The sequence below is a fragment of the Acanthochromis polyacanthus genome, chromosome 17, assembly GCF_021347895.1.
Source record: "Acanthochromis polyacanthus isolate Apoly-LR-REF ecotype Palm Island chromosome 17, KAUST_Apoly_ChrSc, whole genome shotgun sequence".
Classification (NCBI taxonomy): Eukaryota; Metazoa; Chordata; class Actinopteri; family Pomacentridae; genus Acanthochromis; species Acanthochromis polyacanthus.
In genome coordinates, this window is record NC_067129.1 from 10,006,714 (window position 1) to 10,029,432 (window position 22,719).

The window sequence follows — 22,719 nt, forward strand, 5'->3', positions numbered from 1 at the left end:
TAACCATTTATACGGTAAAATAGTTGGAAATGGTGACGTAAATGACTATTTACACGCACAAAAATCTGTTTATACGCGTTACAATCTTTATGCCATTCATAATTTTTCAGCATTCTCAGTGGTCTCCACATGAGAAAAATGTGAACCCTGCGCCTGAAACAGAGCAACTCCTGCTGCCCTCCGAGGTCAGAGAGTCCTTCACGTGACAGGCTGATGTTACAACCACAAAACTCCTTTTTCTCTGTGTTTTTGAAGGAGTAGGCGCAGTCTCTGCCAAACAATGAGCAGATTAACTTGACTTTTCTTTGCTCTTCGTCCACAGCTGGCTCATGTCAGTTTCAGCTGGAAATGGTAAACAAAGTCCACGTTAGACAAGTGCCTCCTGTCAAATTGAATTTAAAAAAAAATACAGAAAATATTACAAAAATGCAAGATACTAACCTTAAATGTTCTCTTGCTGAAGCCAAGCCAGTGTGGGAAGTCAAAGAGGGCATCGGAATAGTATTTTAAAGTGAAGCCGGCGTCTTTCCACATCGGTTTGACTTTAATCGGGTTGTTAGTTGTGAAGTTTTTTACTGCCCAGCTCTCCAGCTCCTCAGTCAAGTCAATCTGAAATCATAAAAAAGCAACTTTTTTAACACTGAAATCGAGAGCCAGTCACCCAATAATCACAGCGATGATGTCATGTAATGCATGCAAGTAACAGAAACACCATGAAATCATGCTTACATCCACCCTGTAGCTTTCCCCAGCCACAGAGGAGATAGTCCAGTCCAGGCCTTTCTCCATGTGCCACTTGATGAGGGGATGACTGCCATCGAAGGACACCACGTACTGCTTCAGCACTGAAACACAGTGGACACATAAGACAAATCATGAGGAAAACAGGAGAGAGTACAGAAGAGTGGAGAGTTTGCAGAAAATGCAAACATTTTGTTGTGCAAGTACTGTGCAACCATTGTAATGTGTCCACCCCACCCAGCTGCAAACATCCCCAGTCTGGAGGCCAGCATGAGTCACCTCCACCACCAGACTGCATGCAGCCAAGAGCTGTTAAATGAGCAACTCACTGCTTCCAGAAAACACACTTTTGTGCAAGCTAAAAATACCAGTGGTGCTCGGAGGATCGCTTATTGTTTTTCACCGTGTAATTATTTTTGCCATAATTACACCCAAATTGATCTTGATGTGTGTGTAGAGCGCTACCTCTGACTTCGCCGGCTGCATTTTTGCTGTTCTCTGATAAGTTTCTCTCACAGGCAGACACCAGCAGATAGATGGTCTTGGACAGCAGATTCTTTCTGAAGCTGGTGTACTCCCAGAGATTGTTCGTTTTGACTTTTCTGCAGTGAATGAAAGAGGTTCCTGTGAGCCTTTTTTATGCATAGAAACATATGCAGACTGTATATAACAATTTAAAAAAAACAACAAAAAAATGCATATAAAAAAATGTGCAAGCTTTTCTCACCTTCCCAGTGAGTTCTGGAAAACTACGTTCCCCATGCAGGACTGGAAGTCATCGATGAGCACCAGATTCTTGTCCTGGGTGTAGTGGACTCTGTAACCCGAGCTGAGAGTCTCCACAGAAAAACCAGCCGGTGGTTTTCTCAGAAACTCCTCTAGTTCTGTCACTTTCATATTTTTGTGGGATAGCTTGCTCATCTTCATCATGTCACTAGTTCTTTCTCCTTGTACCTCCTGTTGCTGCTGCTGCTATTTATGAAGTCTGCCTCAGAGTTGGAGCTTTAATAACAGCCTTCTGTGTCTGTCAAGCGTGATGAGTTTCACTCAACTGACTGCTGGTGTTGTTCCATCAAATTAAAAGCCTTCACTGGGAATACTGTCAGCTGCAGGGATCTTTTCCCCCCCAAAGCTGTTGTTGTGAAGATGTAAAGCTCTGCAAAAAATGTACATCTTTTGCATTGCATTTTTTAAATCTGTTGTTTGGTTTAATAGATAAAAAGTAATAATAAATATTATTTGAAGTTTTACAGTGATTCAAAGAGGCAAAAATACAAACAAAAAAAAAAGACAGGAAGAACAAAATTAAGATGAAACTGCATCCAAAAAATAAAAGATTATGCTGCCTGTCTGGTTGAGATAGAATATTAATTCCTTTCAACTGTTAACTTATGTATATATTTTACTTATTATTATCATCAGCATTATTCTGCACTCTTCTTTAATGGTTTAATTCTCATTTCCTTTCTTTTCTAATTATTATTTATCTTTGATGTTATATGACACTTTTGGTGCTTTAATTATTTTATTTATTTGTATTTATTATATTGATTTATTTGTAATGTTCACCTCTGCCCTTAGTCTAGCTTCAACTCCTCTTTCCCATAGCTTCATCGTGTGGCTCGTCAGCTTTATTCCTCTGTAGTTGCCACAACTCTGCACATCTCCCTTGTTCTAAAAGATGGGCACCAGCACACTTCTCCTCCATTCCTCGGGCATCTTGCATGGAAAGTATGAATACGGATCTTAAAACAAGTCTTTTCCTCACTTCATACAGGTGAGCTTTCACACACTGAGCCACGGTTTTTAAGGTGCAGTTAAAGCTTTTAATACACAATACACCTTTGTTTTTAGTGCATTACTGTGCATTGAGCATCGCTTGATAAATTTCTAAACTCATATATAAAAGGGGGCTTTAATGTTTCCACCCTTAACAGTTTTTGTGCTTTTATTTTGAAGGCATGTATATTAGCTTCTCATTTCAGTGAGCTGACAGGGACTATAGGGTGTGAGCTATTTCTAAGGCAAATGCAAAACTAAATTGATATTGATGCTAAAGCTTATCTTTATATGATCACGTGTAGGAATGTGTTATTTCTCTTGTTACAGAAAAAACAGGTGGACTCGTGAGCGCAAATGGAATTTTACAGCCTCTCATGTGAAACTTTGACTTATGAGTCACCTGAGCGTGTTCATGTTGGAATAACACCATCATTGTCTGCCATTTGTGTTTTCTGTTCACGTGGCAGTGGTTCTATTAATTATTGATGTGTGCTCAAACTTTGCTTCCCTCCACAAATAAATGGAAAGGTAGGAGTGAAAGTTGCTCCAAACACATTCATAAATCACCTGCTAGATTGGCCTGAAGCAGCCCACCCTTGTGCACAGTTTTTCCTCTTTTCCTGATTCTTTAAAGCTCCTTCCAGCATTTTGTACGGCTTTTTATACTTGATCTGCACAAAAATGTGAACACTCACGACGGCGGTTCCACAAAACAGGCAAGGCAGCCTGTTTAATTTTTGTGGTCGGAACGTCCATGTTTAGCCTCTGTGGTCACAGAACTGTTGACTCATTTGTTCTAAATGTCTTCAGTCAGCATTGACAACAACAGGAGGTATACTTTCAGCCTGTTTTGCTGAGAGCTGAAGGTCAGCATCTCTCCTTAAGCCTTGCGTTGTCCTGCGTACAAAATTGACCCGTTTTAAAGTTTGAAAACGTGGGAAAAAATAGATTTGCACAATGAAACTTCTGATGTCCATATTTTCAACATTTTGAGGAAATCTTTGAACATTTTTTCAGTGTAAAAAAGAAATGTTAAAAATGTTTCTAAAGAACATTCACACAAAAAATCAACCAAAATCCAGCACATTTTGTTGGATTTTGGTTGATTTTTTTGGTGAATGTTCTTAAAAATATTAGAAGTGTTAATAATATATATGCAATAATTTTAGATATTTTTTGGAAGATTTTTACTTCTTGAAAATATTTACAAGAAGTCTGAAAAGACTTTTCTTGCCAAATTTGGGGGATTTTTTGAAAATAAAAAATTTTAAGGGAAATTTTTAAGGAATTATTGGAATTTTCTTCCTGAATGTTTTGCAAATTTTCAGAAATTTGGGGAATATTTTTTGCTGAATTCTTGGATTTTTTGCAGACACCTTTTTCGGTGCCTGTAAATGAGGACAACAAGAGGGTTAATGCGAGGCTGTAAAGATTCCTTGACCTACGTACTGGGGATAAAAAAAATATGTTGCCTTTATTTTGTAGGTCACAGAGCTCACGTTGTCTTTATGTGTTTATCACCTACAGATAATTATGCTAACCGATGTGCAGAGAAAACAAAGAATGAAGACAGAGGTTATCAGGCCTGTAGCTGCTCTCACATCAGTGTAATAATGACAATCTGTATTATGACATTGTCCTACTAAGCTACAGGGCCCAGCTGTTCAGGACGTCATTTAGGAGGACCTCATTTATCAGATTGGAAATGTTGAAAAGTAGCTAAAAAACAAATGAGATTAGATCATACAATCCAGTCTTGGTTTTCATCTGGACCAGTATGTGTTGTGTAAAACTTTTTGGCAGGATTTTTGATTCGCTTTGTAACTTTTTAGTCTAATGTTTTGTCTCTTTTTTTAATTTTGTTTTGTGTTGTTGTCTCATTTTTGGCTGTTTTGTGTCTCGTTTTTGTCATTTTGCATCTGATTTTTAAAAAATATTTTGTCTTTTTTTGTTGTTTTTTTGTTTGACTTTTGCCATTTTGATCGTAAAGTAAAATACTACATCATTTAATTCCAGATACCTGTGACTAAATGCTTCGCTCCTTTGTAGAAACACTGTCATCTAGAAGTTTTAATGTGGAAATGATAAACTGAGGCATAATATTGCTGAAACTGAACTTGTTTTTCCAAAGAAATTTCAGGTTGTTCATGATGTTTTGTAAAAAGACAATTAATTAAATGTGAACATTTTCAGAATGTACTGTTTTGCACTAAAACAAAGGAAAAAAATTGGAGTTCTTATCATTGATATTATGCTCTGACTCTACTGGTTCCAGCCCACTTGAGAACAAAATGGGCTGAATGTGGCCCCTGAACTAAAATGAGTTTGACAACCCTGATCTAGGACATTTAGAGCACCAGTCTGTGCACCAGAAAGCTAAGACAGGAGTAACGAATTAACCTAAAAAGTTTAAATTATAAGTAAATATTAACTCCATATTGAGGTCAAGACCTACTGTGCTATTTATGGTGTGAATTTTAAGGCTTGAAAATATATATAAAATACAAATTTACCAGAGCATAATAAATATGTTAGGTTAAAACCCAAGCTTTGGAGGAAAAAATAAAGCAAAGTAAAACAAATCTGAAGTTTTTGAGCAGCAGTATGTCGTGAGCTTTGTCTCCTGCTGTCCGCTAGAGGTCGCTAAAGCTCCGCACTCACACTCAGTGCAGCCGAGCAGCCAGTTCAGGAATGTAGCAAACCGACAATCCGATTCCTCGGGTTCGCCATGAAAACACGGTGAATAAACCAGCAGCCTCGGAAGTCATGTCACATTATAATGGGGTTAATGGATCCAAACTGGTCGCTGCGCTTCTTTGGTTCGGTAAGTGGGGTGGACACCCCGCCGAGACTCTTACGGTGTTAGCTAAACCGGCTACATAAAGCTAAACACACTCCGTCACACTGTGTTTGATGTGGCCTTCAGAGTAGTAGTTGGTGTACTATACAAATACAAAAACCAGTGCAAAACTTGGCATTATAATATCCGTAATATATCATGGGGATTGATTTAACGCATTAGTGTGCAATTGATTCATTTGTCAGACTCGTATTCGCGTTTATCTTCCTGTCAAATGTGCCAAAAATATTTTTATGCTTTTGTTTTGAAAGTCCAAACAGGAGCTGTGGATTTAATATTGTGTTTTAACTTGACACACCACAAGCCAACGCAGGCCAGAGCAGCTGATGTTCAGGAGTTTTGTGGATGAGAGGTGCTTCAAAAACAAGGATGCACCTCAGGCTAAAGCGATGTCAAAGCTACTTTTCAGTCTACATATATGCGTATTTTATTTTTTCAATCTGAATAAATGCCTCCTGGAAAAAGGTGCACATGTACAATTACAAAGAAGCTTGCAAAGTTAACCTAATTTGTAGTGTTTGTAATTTTGGTCCATCTTTCATCTTCTATAATACCTGTTCGCTTTTGCAAATAAAACTTAGGCTTCGTTTGGTTATTAGCTTTTCTTTTTCATCAGTGATATTTTAACTTAATGTGCACTATTTGTTTCCTTGTGCAATATTGATTATCGTGTGTAAAATTACTTTACTGCTTCAGAATCATGCCAGTATTACTTCTGACTGTTGTACTCTTGTCGTATTATATATTACATATTAAAATTTTTATTAATGTGTTGTGCTTGTATCTTATTGCTTTTCCAGTAGGCACTGCATTTATTCTCATGTTTCAGAATTTGTTTTCTTTCCTTTTGGGTCATGAACATGCTTTCTTATCTTATGCGGTTTGTATATTTGCTTTAAAAAGAATGCATAGCCTCTGTCTTTACAAAATAGTCTTGTATATGTAAATAGGTGTTTCCCCTTATGCTGTCTGATTAAAGTTTTGCTTAGATTTATCTGTTACACTCTATAGAGATGCGCCCGAACTGTTTATCCCAACATCGCTTCAAATAAGCTTCTTCTGTGGATTTTCATGCTTTTGATTCAAGTTCCTTTGAATCGTATCTGTCTGCTCGAGTTCAAATTGTTGCCGATAGTAGGACTGCAGCCAAATCACTATTTTCATCGACTATTCTGTCACTTTTGTTCCTTCAGTTTATTAATTTTTGGTCTATAAAATGCCAGAAAATGATAAAAAACATAAATCAGTGTTTGTCAAGTCCTAAGATGACGCCCTCAGAAGTGTTCTTCATCCACAGCCCAAAGATATTCAGTTTACTCATTCAACCTGAAAAAATTTAAATTTAAGATGCTTAGGTCAGAAAAATGTAACCTTTAGTTCTTAAAAATACGACTCAAACTGATTTTTTGAGTATGAAAATAGCGGGTGAATAATTTAATAGTTGATTCATTTGTTGCAACTCCAGTTGAGACGTGTGTCCTCCAGCTGCTGCTTATGGTTTCATGGTATTCACTCTGTATTTTGTACGTTAATAATACTGTTTCGTATCTGCTGTGATGCCAATTTTAATGCTGATAACATTTTGCATGCTATTAGGCTTGAGGCATACAGGCGTCCTCCAGATTAGAAGCTGCTTTATGATGGCCTCCTGTTTTTTTTAAACCTCATTCTAAACTTGAGAAAGACCAAATATGTGCGTCTCTCAAGGGCATATAAATGCAGATCAATTTTATACAGTCAGTTTGAAAATATACCACATAGAAATACTGAGGATTTTGATCAGACATCAGACTTTCCTATATAATACATGTGGAAAATCTTGCTCAAAAATACAAATTCTAACTGAATCGTCATAACAAAAGAGCTTCTTTCTCCTTTATAGATAGGAAATACATTATATAGCAAACTCGCTGCTATGAGCTTTAAGAAAAAGTTGGAAGGCCATCGCTGATAGCATTAGCACACTTCTGTCTTCATTTATAACGCCTCGGTGTTTAAGCTTCCGTGATATTTAACATCCTTTTATTGAGTGCAGAGTTAGTAACCGTGATAGCAGATCACAACAGAGACTGGTCTTAAGATGTCCTCATACCAGCTCTGAGCTGCACTGGAAAAAATTGCCCCTCTCAAAACAAGAAAAAAACACTTACTTCAAGGAAGTTTGACCTTGAAATAAGTGAAAAAATCTGCCAATAGAACAAGTGAAAAATGGCTTGGTGAGATTTCTTGAAATAAGATATGATATTTAGACTATTCAGATCTTAAAATTAGCTGGGAAAACTTATTTTAACCTGTATTTTTACTAGAATTGTCAAGCTTAGGTGTCTTAAAATAAGACAGATATGCTTTTAAAAAATGCAGTTTTTCACTCAAATATAGACTTTCGCTTTCATGTAACCTCCTAATTTGAGATGCATTAACCCTCCTGTTGTTGTCATTTACAGGCACCAAAAATATTGTTTCCTTGTCTGAAAAAAATCCAAAAAATCTGCAAAAAATTCCCCAAATTTCTGAAAATTTGCAAAACCTTCAGGAAGAAAAATCCAGTAATTCCTTAAAAATTTCCCTTAAAAGTCTTATTTAAAAAAAAAAAAATCCCCCAAATTTGGCAAGAAAATTCTTGTAAATATTTTCAAGAAATGAGTAAAAATCTTTCAAAAAAAACCCTAAAAATATCTAAAGTGATTACAAATATATCAGTAAAACTTCTTATATTTTCTTTAAGAACATTCACATAAAAATCAACCAAAATCCAGCGAAATTCGCTGGATTTTGGTTGATTTTTATGTGAATGGTCTCAAAGAAACATTTTTAACATTTCTTTTTTTCCACCAAAAAAACGTCAAAGATTTCCCAAAAATGTTGAAAATGTGAACATCAGAAGTTTCACTGTGAAAATATATATTTTTCCCCACATTTTCAAACTTTAAAACGAGTTCATTTGACCTGCGGGACGACACGAGGGTTAAACTTATTTTGAGTTTTCTTGTGAAATTCAACTCAAAACAAGATAATTTCAAGATTGTTTGACTAAACAAGATATTTAAGATGCTTTGTCTTAAAAACAAGTCCCTCCATCTTGCTGAAATGTCACTTGTTAAGTGAATTTATCTTAAACCAAGTGGGATGATACATTTTGACTAAAAATAAGACAAATAGACTTGTTAAGATTTTGAGTTTTTGCAGTGTGGGAAGACTGGTTTCCAGTTTTGTGCACCGTACTAGTATCTCTGACCGACTTTAAAGCTTTCCAAGGTCACGTTTCTAATAATATCCATCACCATTCTCCCATTGTGTGTGATGGGAGAATGATTTTCATTTCTGTGATCTGTGTTTAATTTGCTCTTGCAACAGAGACATTGATCTCTCCGACTTTTCCCGAGTAAATAAAGCTTAAATCTCTAAAGTAGGTGCAGCTGTGCTCGGTAATACACCAGGTCACCGAACTCTGGGGCAAGATCAAGGCGTGATAAATTATCCTGAAGTAGCAGCAGCAGCAACTCTAACAGGAAGCAAAGGCAACGTCAGCCAAAAGCAGCATCTAGAAGCCAGAAGTCCTAAGAAGAAGTATTTTAAATTACTGGAAAAAATGTAGCATATTTCAAACCTGAACCCATGACAAGATGTTTTATAAAATCTAAATATCATTAGTACTGACATTGACCCAGTTATGGCTTACTGGGACACTTACTGTTTGCTGTGAGTCATGGAGCAGATATTGTATTTACTGAGCTATTTATCTGACCTATCTACTACCACTGTACCACAGCAGTTAGCAATATTCACAATGGAATTTACTTTTTCACCATATTCATTTGTTTAAGGGACACAGTATATGAGGACTATGATAGTTTACACACATTTATATACAATCAGCCACAGCTTAAAATCCACTTACAGGCGAAGTGAATAACATCGATCATATTCGTACTATGTGATGTTCTGCTGGAAAATGCTGTATTTTGGCATCCGTGTTGATGAGACTTAGACACCCAAATAAACATTATCCCAGAGCAAGCACGCTCCCAAATGTCCTTGGTCTACCCCAAAGGAAAATACACCCCACCGCATCGCAAAAAACATCAAACAACAGGAACATCTTGAGGAATATAACCGTCGCCCGAGATGTTCCTGATTGACTTCATATCAGGAACATCTTGGTGTGCTTCTCTGGGAGTACATCAGACTTCCATTCTGATCTAAACTTTACCATATTGCACAGATGCTGTATGTTTTTCAAAGCAGAGGTTTTTTAACCTCTCACAGCAGGAAAAGCACAGGTAGAAATGACATGACAGTAACGGTGACCCAGTTCTTTTACGTGTCCCAGTAAGAAGTGATGACGCAGGTGTCTGCACAAAAGCACAATAAGAGGACCTCTGCTAAGTAGAATGCTGCCTTTATTAACACATCTGTGCTTTTCCTGCTTTTATGACAAATAATCTGCTGCGAGAAAGGCTGCTCAGGGATATAACAGTAAGTGCGATCTATGCTGCTACACCTTGATGCAGAAATATTGCAAATTATTAGTGTTAAGCATATTACCATCGTGGTTACGTGCGTTTTCTCACCTGTATCTCTCAAAATCTTACCAAGTCTGTTTGTCTTATTTTTAGTCAAAATGTCTCATCCCACTTGATTTAAGGTAAATTTGCTGAACAAGTGACATTTTAGCAAGATAGAGGGACCTGTTTTAAGACAATGCATCTTAAAGATCTTGTTAAGTCAAACAATCTTGAAATTATCTTGTTTTGAGTTGAATTTTACAGGAAAACTCAAAATAAGTTTAACCCTCGTGTCATCCTGTGGGTCAAAATTGACCTGTTTTAAAGTTTGAAAATGTGGGAAAAAATATATTTTCACAGTGAAACTTCTGGTGTCCACATTTTCAACAGTTTTGGGAAATTTTTCAACATTTTTTTGGTGGAAAAAAGAAATGTCAAAAATGTTTCTTTGAGAACATTCACAAAAATGATTAATTATTATTAAATATTTTTAGGATTTTTTTTTGAAGATTTTTGCTTATTTTTTGAAAATATTTACAAAAATTTTCTTGCCAAACTTGGGGGATTTTTTTAAAAATAAAACTTTTAAGGAATTATTGGAATTTTCTTCCTGAAGGAAATTTGGGAATTTTTTTGCAGATTTTTTTCAGACAAGGAAACAATATTTTTTGGTGCCCATAAACGAGCACAGCAGGAGGATTAATATGTCTCAAATTAGGAGGTTACATAAAAGCAAAAATCTATTTTTGAGGGAAAAACTGCTTCTTTTTTTAAAAAGCATGTCTGGCTTATTTTAAGACACCTAAGCTTCACAATCCTGATAAAATAAGTTTTCCCAGCTAATTTTAAGATCTAAATATTCTAAATATCATATCTTATTTCAAGAAATCTTATCAAGCCATTTTCACTTGTTCTATTGGCAGATTTTTTTCACTTATTTCAAGGTAAAAGTTACTTTAAATATTTTTTTTCTTGTTTTGACAGTTACATTTTTTCCAGTGTGTAAAATAAACCCAAGCATTTCACAAACTTCTTCAAACATTTATTCAAATGCAGAAACTATCTAATTAAATTTGTTTGAATGACTAATTGACTCAAATATTATTCAGTCGGTCATGTCGGCATAACTAATTACTACATTTTCTTGATATTATAATCTTCTTTTCTTTCACATCAAGCCTTCTCTGCTGCAGACAAACACACAGATCCGGCACATGTAAGTACTACAGCCCAGATTCTTGCTGTGATTGTGCTTCGTCGTGTTGCTCAGCCGTGTTTGTCAGACTTATCGAGAATCTCTCCGACTCCCCGCAGGCAGCAGAACACCAGGAGCAAACTGCCCACAGCTCTGTTGGTGAGTGAAGGATTTTACTGCAGGTGATCTGATAAATTGTCTGCTATTATCGGCCTTTTAGGGCAGCGAACCGACCTTTTGCATTTGCAACTTAAAGTCTCCATTAGTGCAATGCTGTAGAATGTGAATGAGAAGTTTAATGCAATTCATTGCAATAAATAAATCTGATATGAGTAGGAGTTTAACTCTCTGAACAAGCAGCTTTTGGGTGTTTTTTGCTCTTGTTGCATTTTTACTCACTGTGGGCTCATTTTCACTGAAATATTAAAACATGTACCTCTATGGAAACAGGACTAGAAGTATAGACAACTCAAAGATAGCTTCTGTGAAGTATAATAAAGATACAATGTCGTAAATCAGAACATATAAGAAGCAAAATGTACAAAAATTGAAAACAACTAAAAGTAGCATGAACATTTTTTTTTTTACCAATACTGAAAGAAAGTGAATCAACATTCTATGGATTTTTGCTCTTTTTACTTTTGCTTCCATACTTGTCTTCTATCTGTTCAGTGGAAACATAGTCTGCAGTTAAGTCCTGTTCAGCTGAATAATTCCTGAATTTGTAGCATGTAACTGCTGGTTGCAGATGAGTCGCTTTTTTTTTTGTAGAATCTGATTTTTGCAAGCTATTTATATTTAGCAAGTTTTTTCAATGAGACATAAAGGATGTTGATTACATGTCATGATTTTAAGCTTAGATTGAGACCATTTTTCTAACACAACTCCATGTCACATGTGATTAACCTAAGGACTAGGGACTAAAATATAAAATCCCTCTCAAATCCACTGGCAGGTTTTGGGGGTCAGAGGGTTAAGGAATAGTTTGACAACTTCGGAAGTACAGTATGCTTATTCGCTTTCTTACTCAGAAGCAGATACGAAAGTTAATGATATACCTGTACAATAAATATGAAGCTACAACCATCTGCTAGTTAGCTTACCTTAGCATAAAACTGGAAATAAATAGACACTGGCTTCACTGTAATTGCAGTTTCCTCTTTGCATAATCGCGGCTCTTTGCTTTTCCTAATTTGTCATCCCCCTACCTTGTCTGTGTGTTGTTTTGTCAGGGTTGGATGAGCTTGTTATAGTGATTCAGAGTCAGAGGAACTCCTACCACGCCCGTCGTGGCGGTCAGAAGAAGGTGGAGCTTCTGCAGCAGGCAGCTACCCTTGGGCAGGTAACATCTAGCAGGCATTTCACACACTGTTGTATGGATTTAAATCTTTGTAGGCCTTATGTTACCACACATGCTCCAGTTGGTGGGTTTCTTGACAATGAGGAGTCAAATTCTAACAGCTTTTTATGTAATTTCACCATATATGGATTCATTTACAGTAGTAGGAAAAAAGTAAGTGAATTATTTGGAATTATCATCATTATGTGCACATTTGTCTTCGTCTAAGTTACAGTTATGCACAAGCAGAGCTTATATTAACTAATACAAATCATTGTATTTTTCTTGTCCATAATTAATGTGAAGGAATATGGGAACAGTTAAAAGCAAGGATCTGTAGGTGTGGCATTATAAGGGCACTGCATACCAACACGGAAATCTCAAAGGTGAAGCACGGCGGAGGTAGTATCATCATTTGGCTCTGCTTCACTGTGTCTGGCCCTGGAGTCTTTGCATCATCCAGCTGAAAATGATTTTGCACATTTATGAAATTACCCAATAGTCAAGGTCAGATTGGTTGTAGTTGAAGCTTAGCTGGGTGATGCAGCAAGACAGCGACTTTAAATGTTCAAATAAATCTACTAAGAAATGACTTAAAAGAGGATTCATCTTTTCGAATGGCCCCATTAGAGCAGCAGGCATTTTTAGAAAAAGCATTTCTGTCAAAAAGAAGTTCCTAAATGTCTTTTTAAATACTGTGCAAGTCTAATCCATAACTGCTGAAACACTCGGTTGAGGTTATTGCTGCCCAAAGAGGTTAAACCGCTTTTAAATCCAAGGTTTCTCTTATTTTTATACCAGAAAAATGAATGTTTGTCTTCATTTATTCAATTTCTGATCAGACTAATGTTTTTTTTCCACAGCATTTATTAATTATGATTAAAACATACTATGTTTGTAGAATTTGTGAATATGAGGCACACAATCAGGACGCTTAATGCAAAGTAATGATGCTGCAAGCAACTTAGTTTTTAGGTTTTCATGGTGACTTTTAGCATGGATTATGCATTGATGTGGTGTTACACAGGCACCAATAGGTGTCCTCCTTGTCATGGAGCCTTTCTACCTGAGCTGAAGTGAACCAAGCTCCCAGTTTGTCTGAATGGCGAAACTAATTTTGTTAAAGATCTCAACAAAATGAAATGAAATGACAGAACAGGACAGACTGCAGTAGAGGCATGATTGTTTGTTTTTCTCTGAAGGGAGCTGGCATTAAGAAATAAAGACACAGACTTGCATTAGTTTCTGATTTTTCCTTCAACTGCATTTTCAGTCCAGGCAAGTAACCTTTACTGAAGAAAAAATATCAGAAGACTGTTGTATTAAGTAATCTGAATATGTGTGAGTGATGGGAAGAACAGAAGGTGTTTTAAAACAAATTTTCCCTGATAAATGAAAATTTCTGTGGTGAAGCCAGGAAGTATGTAGCTGTTTTTACAGTCACAATAATCTGGGCAGCACAAAACACAAACAGAGTTTAGGCAACATTTTGTCACCAACAGAGAAAGGAAATCAAGGCCGGTAGATTGTGAGTCACCAATTAGCACTACGGCGAACAAGCTATTATTTTTTGCTTTAAAGAAGTTTTCTGCAGATTACCACAGTTGTGCCTTGATGGTAATTGAGATTCGTGATCTGAATTGCATTTAATGCAATCTCTTAGCGTTTCTCTGAGCCTGATCTCTGCAATCACAGTGAAGCTTGTAAATAACAAACGCACCAAGAGCAGTGATTTGACACATCTCTGATTGTTGTTATTGTTGGAGTAAGCAAAGAAAAATGCATTCAAGGGGAATTTTGAGGAACAAAAAGTTTTGCTGCATACTTATGACGTACAAAAATGAGTGAGATGTAGTACAGTATAACAGAAGAGCAACAAACTTTTACAGTTTCAGTTGGATATATTCACAAATATCACTTGAAACTGCCATTTTGTGTAGGGCTGGTTTGTTGTTGTTTATTGTTATTACTGCTGCGGGGCGATGCATATGGAGCATCTAGTTTGCATATCCAGTATAGCGAGCATCGCAGTGGGTTTCATGTTGATGAAGTCAAACACACGCAGACAAAACAAATGACACTACTCTCATTTTTTATGTGCGACATTAAGTTGATTGAAGAGACACCTTGTCTCCTAACGCTCCTCTTATTTTTGCACCACAGAAAAAACACTCATAATAGATTCAGCATGAATACAATCAAAGCGCATCTCTATAAATCATACAAGATTCTACAAGCCCTATAATTACCTGAGCGGGAAGAAACATGAACTGATTTGGAATATAAACTTGCCAGAAGACATTTAATACAAGTTCAATTATTTTAGCACCAGCCCACTGAATCCCCAGTTATGGAAAGTGGAAACATTTACACATAAATTTAATTAAAATGCAAACCTTTTAATAGGCCCCTGCAGATGGTTCTCACTATAAGCAGTTAGTGCACAGCGAGATCAAATGTATTAGATTCTCAGTGTTGTAGGGAGCAAAAAACGTTTGGTCTAAATAACGATAAAATAGTTATTGTTGCAAAAGAGTTGGTGCTGATACAGGGAATCAAATATCTGCAGACATCTCTACAGACGTGATTTCACAAAATAGATGGGGTTAGACTACCTGGCTGCAGTTCTAGAAGTTCTATTTCTGTATTCAACATGTATTCTGTGATGTCCCTTTCAGCTGTCTTTTCTTGTCTGCCTGTCACTTACTAATGTGGCTGATTTTCTCCACCAGATGACAGGGACTATGCTTTTAATAAAAAAATCCAATAGACTTTGCTGTGTGCACCTCTCACCATGTGTCTATTTAAGTTTGATTCACTCCTGACATTTGTCTGGTTTCTTTGTTGAGGCGAGCTTTTGTTTGCAGAAGAATTGCTTTGATTGCTTAGTTTGGTTTGCAGGTTCAGTTCGGGGACTTTGGTCCTGTATCAACCCATGCTGGAGTGGGCAGGTGTGAGTTATCGGCAGTGATTATACAGTTGTCTGGTGTGGCTTTTGTGGATTTTACGCGCATATGTGGCAATATCGTCCATTTGAGCTTGTTTGTTCGTTTTGTTTGTGTGATGTTCAGTCAGAGCTGTTGTCTCCGGGACACAACTGGAGCTGTCAGGTGAGTAACCAGCTTTTTTGGGGATCTAAATGGACTACTAGGTTGAATGTTCAGTTACCCCACAGCTAATCTGCATGATGATTAGGGGACAGTGAGGTAGATTAGTTTGGGGTAGGTGGGCGCTCTCTCTTGGTTCTGTTGTGGTTTGTTTATCTCTGTCTTTTAAACCTTTGCTATGGGAGGAATGAAGGAGTTTGTTGCTGCTCCATGTGTTCATTTTCTGAATTGCTGCACTAAAAATCAGCTTCTGAAAACTGATGAGAGGAAAGATGACACTGACTGAGATGGTGCTGGTGATAAAGGCCTTAAAAAAATGTTCAGGTTCTGACTGTGTGGTGACTGATGCCAGTTTTGGACTGATGGCTACAAAATGCATGTGATTATCTGCTGTTATTCCCTCAGCATCTCTTTAAACTTGCTTCGTCTTGGTTGAGTGGTTGCATTTTGTTCCATTTTGATGGGTACGTTGAACACTGCTCCCAAAAGTACAGTGTGTCAGTATCTGACTACAGTGGGCACCGTGGTCCTAAAGTGCCATTTTGGCATTTCCATTGTTGAAACAAAATGTCCATGTTTTTATACATGGTGTGCTTGTTTAAATACAGTTTCACTTACCTGACAAACTCCATCATATTGGTGTCTTTTTATTAATATTGCTGTACTGTATGTTGGAGTGGCATTAGGGATTATCAGCTGACTCTACGGTGCTATTAAAGTACGAAATAAACACTACAAGAGTTAAACATTGCCGGACTTACCATCCATCTTACGCCCACTGCTCCCTATCCTTCCCATCCTCCTTCTTTTCTCCCTTTTCGCCCTTCCTGTGCATGGGCATGACCACAACTGTGAAGAGGATACACTGGAATAGCTTTGGAAACAACCAGTGCTAAAGAAATACGCCCATGTTGTTCACTTAAGGCACCACACTCTAAGGTTTTACATTCATTCATGTATATCGATTTTGTCCATGAATTGTTGGGGAAACTTCATGTGTAAGCTTTCCTCACATGCTACAATGCAGTACATTCTACCATATCATCCTTACAGATAGTAAACCATTGATAGTCGTCTCTAAAGGATTGCACGACAGATGGGAATGTCAGGAAAGTGTGAAGCAACACGTCATAGCTATTGGCTGTCAATGCAGTGTGCAATAAGTGCATCAAAAGTCCCACTTTTTAAACTCATAAGTTAAAGTTCTGAGCCATTTTTGAGGCCATTTCGTAGAGGTTAATAGTTGAGAGAATCTCTGAATGTTGGAGAATGTGGATATAAATGAGGCTGTAATTACCATTTGTTCCCAGGAAGAGGTTTGATGAAGGGCAGCGTTCCCTTTGTGGACGGGGTAAGAGGCTCGTCTCATTTTTCAACTTTGAGCCTCCTCATCTGCCGTCTTCATTAAATTTTATCCATATTTTTATACTACTATAGCCTTTTAGAAAGGAATTGGACGACAAAAAGAAGAAAAAAGTAAAAGACAATGTAGCTGATTTTTAAAAATATTCCTTGATTTTTAAAAAAATATGTTTTATATGGGAATAGAGATGTTTTAAAGGTTGCGTCAAATAAGAAAATCACTCCAAAATCAGACTTGAATGCTGTGGAAACGGTTCCTTTGTCCCTTGAAAGTCCTCTTAGAAGTTATTTGATTTTCCTAAGTAGCACATTTGCATTCACGTTCTTACCATCTTCTCTGCATGTGGGCTTGTGCTGACAGGCTGTGAAGTGACTGTGCTGTCTTAGCAGGGTAGAGTGCAGCAAGTGAAAGCTTTACTGAGATTCGTTTCTGGTCACGGCTTGATTGTAGCAAATGAGGGCAGGTTGTGCGTCAAACACTCTCAACTCTGACAAGCTGGCATATGCTTGTTTTCTAATTTGTTCAAATGGGTTTTGTCCTTGGCCTTAAAATAGGAACAGCAGCATCCCAGTTTTAATTTAATGCTTTGCTGACAGAGATTCATATGCACATCTTTTAGTCCAAGATGTCATTGCCAGTGCTGCATCTTCTCAGGTTTATTCACATTGTTGTCATTTAGATCCTGCTGTGTTTTTTCCCCAACATTACACTTGTAACACAAGGTCAAAAAACATCATAATACCTTGAGAATCTTAAGAGGCTCTGAAGTAAAGCATGTGTGTTTGCGTATAAACTTCCAACAACTTTGTATTTTTCATGCTTTGGACTTTTGAGCCATAAAACCCACCAGTAGGATTGAAAGATTTGTTTTCCTGAAAATTAGACAAACCAACAACAGTTAGTTACTTTAAGAAAAAATGAAAAAAAAAGAACACACGATGGTCCATGAACTGCTCATCTGTGTACCTATGTGTCTGGAAAATTAATAAAATCAGAAAGGCATAATTTGCACTAACTGATTATGTGAAAAACAAAAATTTCTACAGTCCTCAGCCTCACTGACAAGCAAAAACGGACTCGGCTGTGACCAATAGCCATGGGCCAAAAATTCTGAGGCTTTTCATTTTAACTGTAGTCTGTTTACACAGAATAGATAGGAGACAAGTATAGAAATACATTACAGAGGATATTAATCAGACTTGATTATTAAAATAAAGGCTGCTTTCTACACTTAGTGTGCACGAAAAACACTATATGTATGCTAAAATCTGTAGGCACTTGGGAATAATGTTCTACATATTTATATATATACATATTTTTTTATTTTTGTAAAATAAATAATCAAAGAAATTCAACATTTTTCTTTTCCCTTTCTTATGATATATGAAATTGTAGGAATTATTAATTCATTTTGAGTTCTCTGTACTTCTATCCAGGGTTGTACTGCTTTCATACACTGCAGTGAAAAATGAGCCCACAGTGAGTAAAAATGTGACAGGAGCACAAAAACACTCCAAAACAACTGTGGTTCAGAGTTTAAACTACAACAATGCAATGGTATATCAGCTACATGGTGCAGTATTCTCTCTCTCTTTTTTTTCTTTCTTTTTTTTTTTTTTACTAGTTGAGCATTTAACAAACCCTGTTTAAGGTCACACTCTCCTCCAGAGTTCTGGGCCTGTAATTAACTTCTGAAAACCACCTCACCTCGCAAGTAATAAAGTCCTGTCATACATTCATCAAGCAACTAACTGCTACATCAAAAAGTGTCTGAGTGACCTTTACAGCAATGTTTTGGCAGTTTTTAAAATAGACTTTTGAGGTGCCACGCTCATATGTGTCCTTTTAATTTGAAACTCCAGCCAGCATTAAGCTATGAGTCACCAACACCTGTAAAACTTACTAATTAGCAGGTGAAATGTTGTGTTTAGTCAGGTAGCCTAAGTGTAAAACTGCTACGTTAAACCAGTGAGACTTTTGATGCCGTGTTTTGTTGCAGCAGCTCTCCACAGAGAAATGACAATTTGCATCACTTTATTTACTCACACCTGCTTGTAGAATTGCAGTAATGGCCTAATCCACTCCTGTGAGTGTTGTTTCTAGAGCTTTGCCTGGATTAGCTTGACAAGGGGCGGCATAGCTCGGTGGGTAGAGTGGCTATCTCGCAACCGGAGGGTCGCGGTTTGATCCCCCGGACCGTTGTGCTCGTGTTGAGGTGTCCCTGAGCAAGACACCTAACCCCTAATTGCTCCTGATGGTTTGTGGCTAGTGCCTTGCATGGCAGCTCCTGCCATCAGTGTGTGAATGGGTGAATGCTTTGGATAAAAGCGCTATATAAATACAACCATTTACATAAATCAAAGGCATCCTACTTTCCTTTTGGCCACTTGGTACTGGAAATGAAAATGAACATAATTTATTGAGAGGCTTGATATACATTTCCCTGACAGGAAAGAAGCAGATACTAACTCTTGCTATCTGTCAAAATGTTTTTCCTTTTGATGACACCAGCACTTTAAATAGCTGCATGCAAGAGATTTGTGAGCTTTTCTGTGCGAGTCAAAACCAGTAGCTTCTGAGTTTCCTCTTAATTTCCTCTTAATTTGTCGCCTTGTTGAGGTTTTTATTGTCAGAACTTACAGCAGGATGTGGTAATGTTGTTACTCAACGTGTTGAGAATATCCAGCAGCTTGTACTCAGCAGACCATTTGTCAGTGCAGCACGTATGATTTATTCTCAGTGGGTTTTTTATGCAGTTTACACGCCCAGATGACAGTTCTGCTCACTTAATATTCCACTTGAGTACAATTTTAAGGTAATTGTGCTCAGAGATTCAAATTTTATGCTGTTAAATACTTGTGCTCTTCAACATTTCAAACGAAAATGTTGCACTTTAATTGATTTTAGAGCTAATTATTGTGAAAAACTGAAACACAAGTTTATAAATACAGTGCAGTGGTAAAGGTTAAGTGATTAATGATACTAATTGTTGCATTTGCATTTTGCTAAACCTACCTTCAAAAACTTCTCAGATTGTTGTAAAATGTCAAATTATCCAGTATTTGATAGAAAGACTAAACTCTAAAATATATTTTTTAACATCGCTTTTTTTGAAGCAGAATTATTTTTTTTATTTTTATACCACATTAATCATCTCATATCTAGTCAAATTTATCCTGTGGCCATTCACCTTATCTTGGCTACCAAAGTTTATACATACAACCTTTCTGCAGAAGATGTGCTTTTACTTTTAGCGGTTTAATTCCATTTTGCTTGATACTGATTCAGCACTTTTGACATCCCAGAGAGAAGCTCAAGCTTCTACAATACAGTGCCTCCTAGTGGTAGAAATAGTAATGGATTTTAGACCTAGAAGAACAGTGAAGTTGTTTTTAATATTCATTAAGTGACATCAATGCAGTGACTTAATAACTGATGATTCTTGCAAAACAGTGGTTTGCATGGGAGTGTTATGTGTCATGCATCATCCGCTATCCACACTGAATAAAAGTCTAAATAAAATGAATTTCCAGTTTACACATATTGGTCCATGAAGCAACAAACAAAGCCATAGAATTGGTGCTCCTAATGAATTAACTTAAATGTTTTATGAGTTTCTTTCATATGACCGCAGGATAATGGAGAATTAATTTATGGACATAATGTGGAATCCAATTATGTTTCATGCAGGCAGTTCCTGTTATTGTTCTCCTCCATGAGTTGTCAGAGTACGAAGGGGTCTGGAGTATCCTTCCTGCGCTTCCACTGTGAGTTCTGAGCCGACATGCGGAGATGACGAACAAATCAGTTGAATCACACTCCTTTGATTTAGCCTCAATAATCCCTCTGCGGAATAGAAATATGAAAAGCTGATGGTTTCTTGTGGATCTTTCCAGTCTGTCTGCCTCTTATGGCCAACAAGCATCCTGGTTTTTCTTCATAGAGGAGGAAACCGCAGTCACACTGGCTGCTGTGCTGCAGGTCCTCAGCAGATATCAAGTCCAAGAGGTGAGATTCAGACACACACTGTCCTTCAAACATGTTTCTAATAAAACACTTCCTGTACATTGTGTGCCCTTTGTTCTGTATTCATATCCTCATGGAAATTTACAGCACTGATGTACACTACCATTCAAAAGTTTGGACACACTTACTTATTCAATGCTTATTTATTTGCATTATTTTCTACATTGTAGATTAATACTGAAGATAAGCACCTTTTTGCTAATGTAATTCCACATGTTTTCTTTCATAGTTTTGATGTCTTTAGTATTAATTTACATTGTAGAAAATAATTAAATAAAAACCAGTGAATGAGAAGGTGTGCCCAAACTTTTGACTGGTCGTGTATAAGTTAAATTTGATTCATTCCTTCTTTGCAATTCGCAGGAATGGTTTTTGGGTCGACGTCTCCATGACAACGAGGCCTCCATTATCCACCACTATGCCTTCTCTGAGGACCCCATTTCGTTTGGTTATCCTGACCCGGCAGCAGGCTGGGCTCTCAGCGCTCCACTGCTCCACAGGTGTCCGTGTGTGCAGACGTGTGAAAATCAAAATTACCAAGATGTTTAGGCGTCTTTTTTTTATTATTTAAAAAAGAAAATCTTGTACACGGCAGCCTGTAAGCCTTCTTATGGTTGTTTCAGTGTTACAGAAGGAAAATAACCTCATTTAAATAAATAAAAGACAAACATACACAAATGAGAAACCTAGTGTGCCATAAAATACATAGAAAAAAAAAGGCAGCCACATTTTTGAGTATTTCGAACATAAATCAGCATAAAAAAAATTCCTCGGAGCATCTTTTTAAATTCAGTATGACTTGTTTTGCCCACTGAGCATAGACTTATCATAAGATGCAGTCTTTTCCATCACATTTACTTAAACTTCACAATCTGGAGCCTTAATCATTTCCAATATTTGTATAATCACACCACCATAATACCAGAAAATGAACATTTTGATATGACTTATTTACCGTTGACTAACTAATATACTTTCACAATTTCCCTTTCCTTTCTGTTATTTCCCTTCTTTCTAAAAACCTTCTTGTTTTTCAGACTTGCAGAGCGGCTCCAGCACGACAATCTCAAGTCAGATTTTACCATCGACTTGAAACATGAGGTACAAGTTTTGTGAGTCTGTGTCATCTGTCTTCCTGTGTCCATCACTGTAACAAAATAATTACCGCTAAGACTCGGTTCCGGTTCAGCTCCACATCGCACAACTGCTGTGAAACATCAGTGTCGTCTTGCAGGCTGCCTGCTGAGCTGCAGTGCTCAGACATAACAGTGACAGACAGTATTTCCCCGACTATTGACTTGTCTTTGGCTAAAAAGCTCTGCTGCTTCCTGCGCCTCTAGCTTTTGATAGATCTGTTATTATGTTGTCAATGCAGAAGCTTGACTTCTGAATGGATCTGTGACAATTATACTGCATGGCAACAGAAGCCTTCACCCATTCCTACATTCAAGCAAAAAACTTTTAGTTTTTTTCAGTTTGTTTGAGAAAAATTGAAGGAATTTTATGGGAAAGACCCCTTATTTATGGAGCAGTTTTAGATATATCCTTATATTAGGGGGAATTCAAGGTCCAAGCAAAGTTGTGTTGCTTTATTTTTGTGGTGTGACATTAATTCCTACCTTTATTTCCTTTTTTTTTTTTTAAATAAACTGATAAAACTATTGAAATAATTCTTCAATTACCAACAAGCAACAGAGGATGAGTCATTCACCATGTGGCTGTATGTGCGTTAAAGTGTGTGACTTCGAGTTATGAGTAAGTCTGTAACTGATGTTTACAGTTTGGATGACCTGCTATAAAT

The 22,719-nt window shown here is 37.0% G+C and overlaps 2 protein-coding genes across 3 annotated transcripts in view; one reads left to right on the forward strand and one right to left on the reverse strand.

Moving 5' to 3' along the window:
• Positions 1–256: 256 nt before the first annotated feature.
• LOC110953187 (mesenteric estrogen-dependent adipogenesis protein) lies at positions 257–1,764 on the reverse strand. The gene is made up of 5 exons (XM_022197057.2): positions 1,469–1,764; positions 1,207–1,343; positions 730–845; positions 442–609; positions 257–342 (listed from the first exon to the last, which is right to left on the reverse strand). The coding sequence occupies exons 1-5, from the start codon at positions 1,669–1,671 to the stop codon at positions 328–330; spliced, it is 639 nt and encodes a 212-aa protein (XP_022052749.1). The 5' UTR covers positions 1,672–1,764; the 3' UTR covers positions 257–327.
• Positions 1,765–5,156: 3,392 nt separating this feature from the next.
• b3glctb (beta 3-glucosyltransferase b) overlaps positions 5,157–22,719 on the forward strand; it is a 28,149-nt gene continuing 10,586 nt past the window's right edge. Inside the window, exons 1-8 of one of the 2 annotated variants that reach the window (XM_022197059.2) lie at positions 5,157–5,347; positions 11,067–11,104; positions 11,203–11,242; positions 12,316–12,425; positions 20,583–20,659; positions 20,789–20,900; positions 21,282–21,418; positions 21,956–22,019. In XM_022197059.2, coding sequence (XP_022052751.2) covers positions 5,290–5,347; positions 11,067–11,104; positions 11,203–11,242; positions 12,316–12,425; positions 20,583–20,659; positions 20,789–20,900; positions 21,282–21,418; positions 21,956–22,019 — 636 coding nt within the window. In that variant the 5' untranslated portion in view covers positions 5,157–5,289. Of the gene's footprint in view, positions 5,348–11,066; positions 11,105–11,202; positions 11,243–12,315; positions 12,426–15,378; positions 15,533–20,582; positions 20,660–20,788; positions 20,901–21,281; positions 21,419–21,955; positions 22,020–22,719 lie in introns of those variants that run through there. The other variant, XM_022197060.2, reaches the window with a different exon arrangement.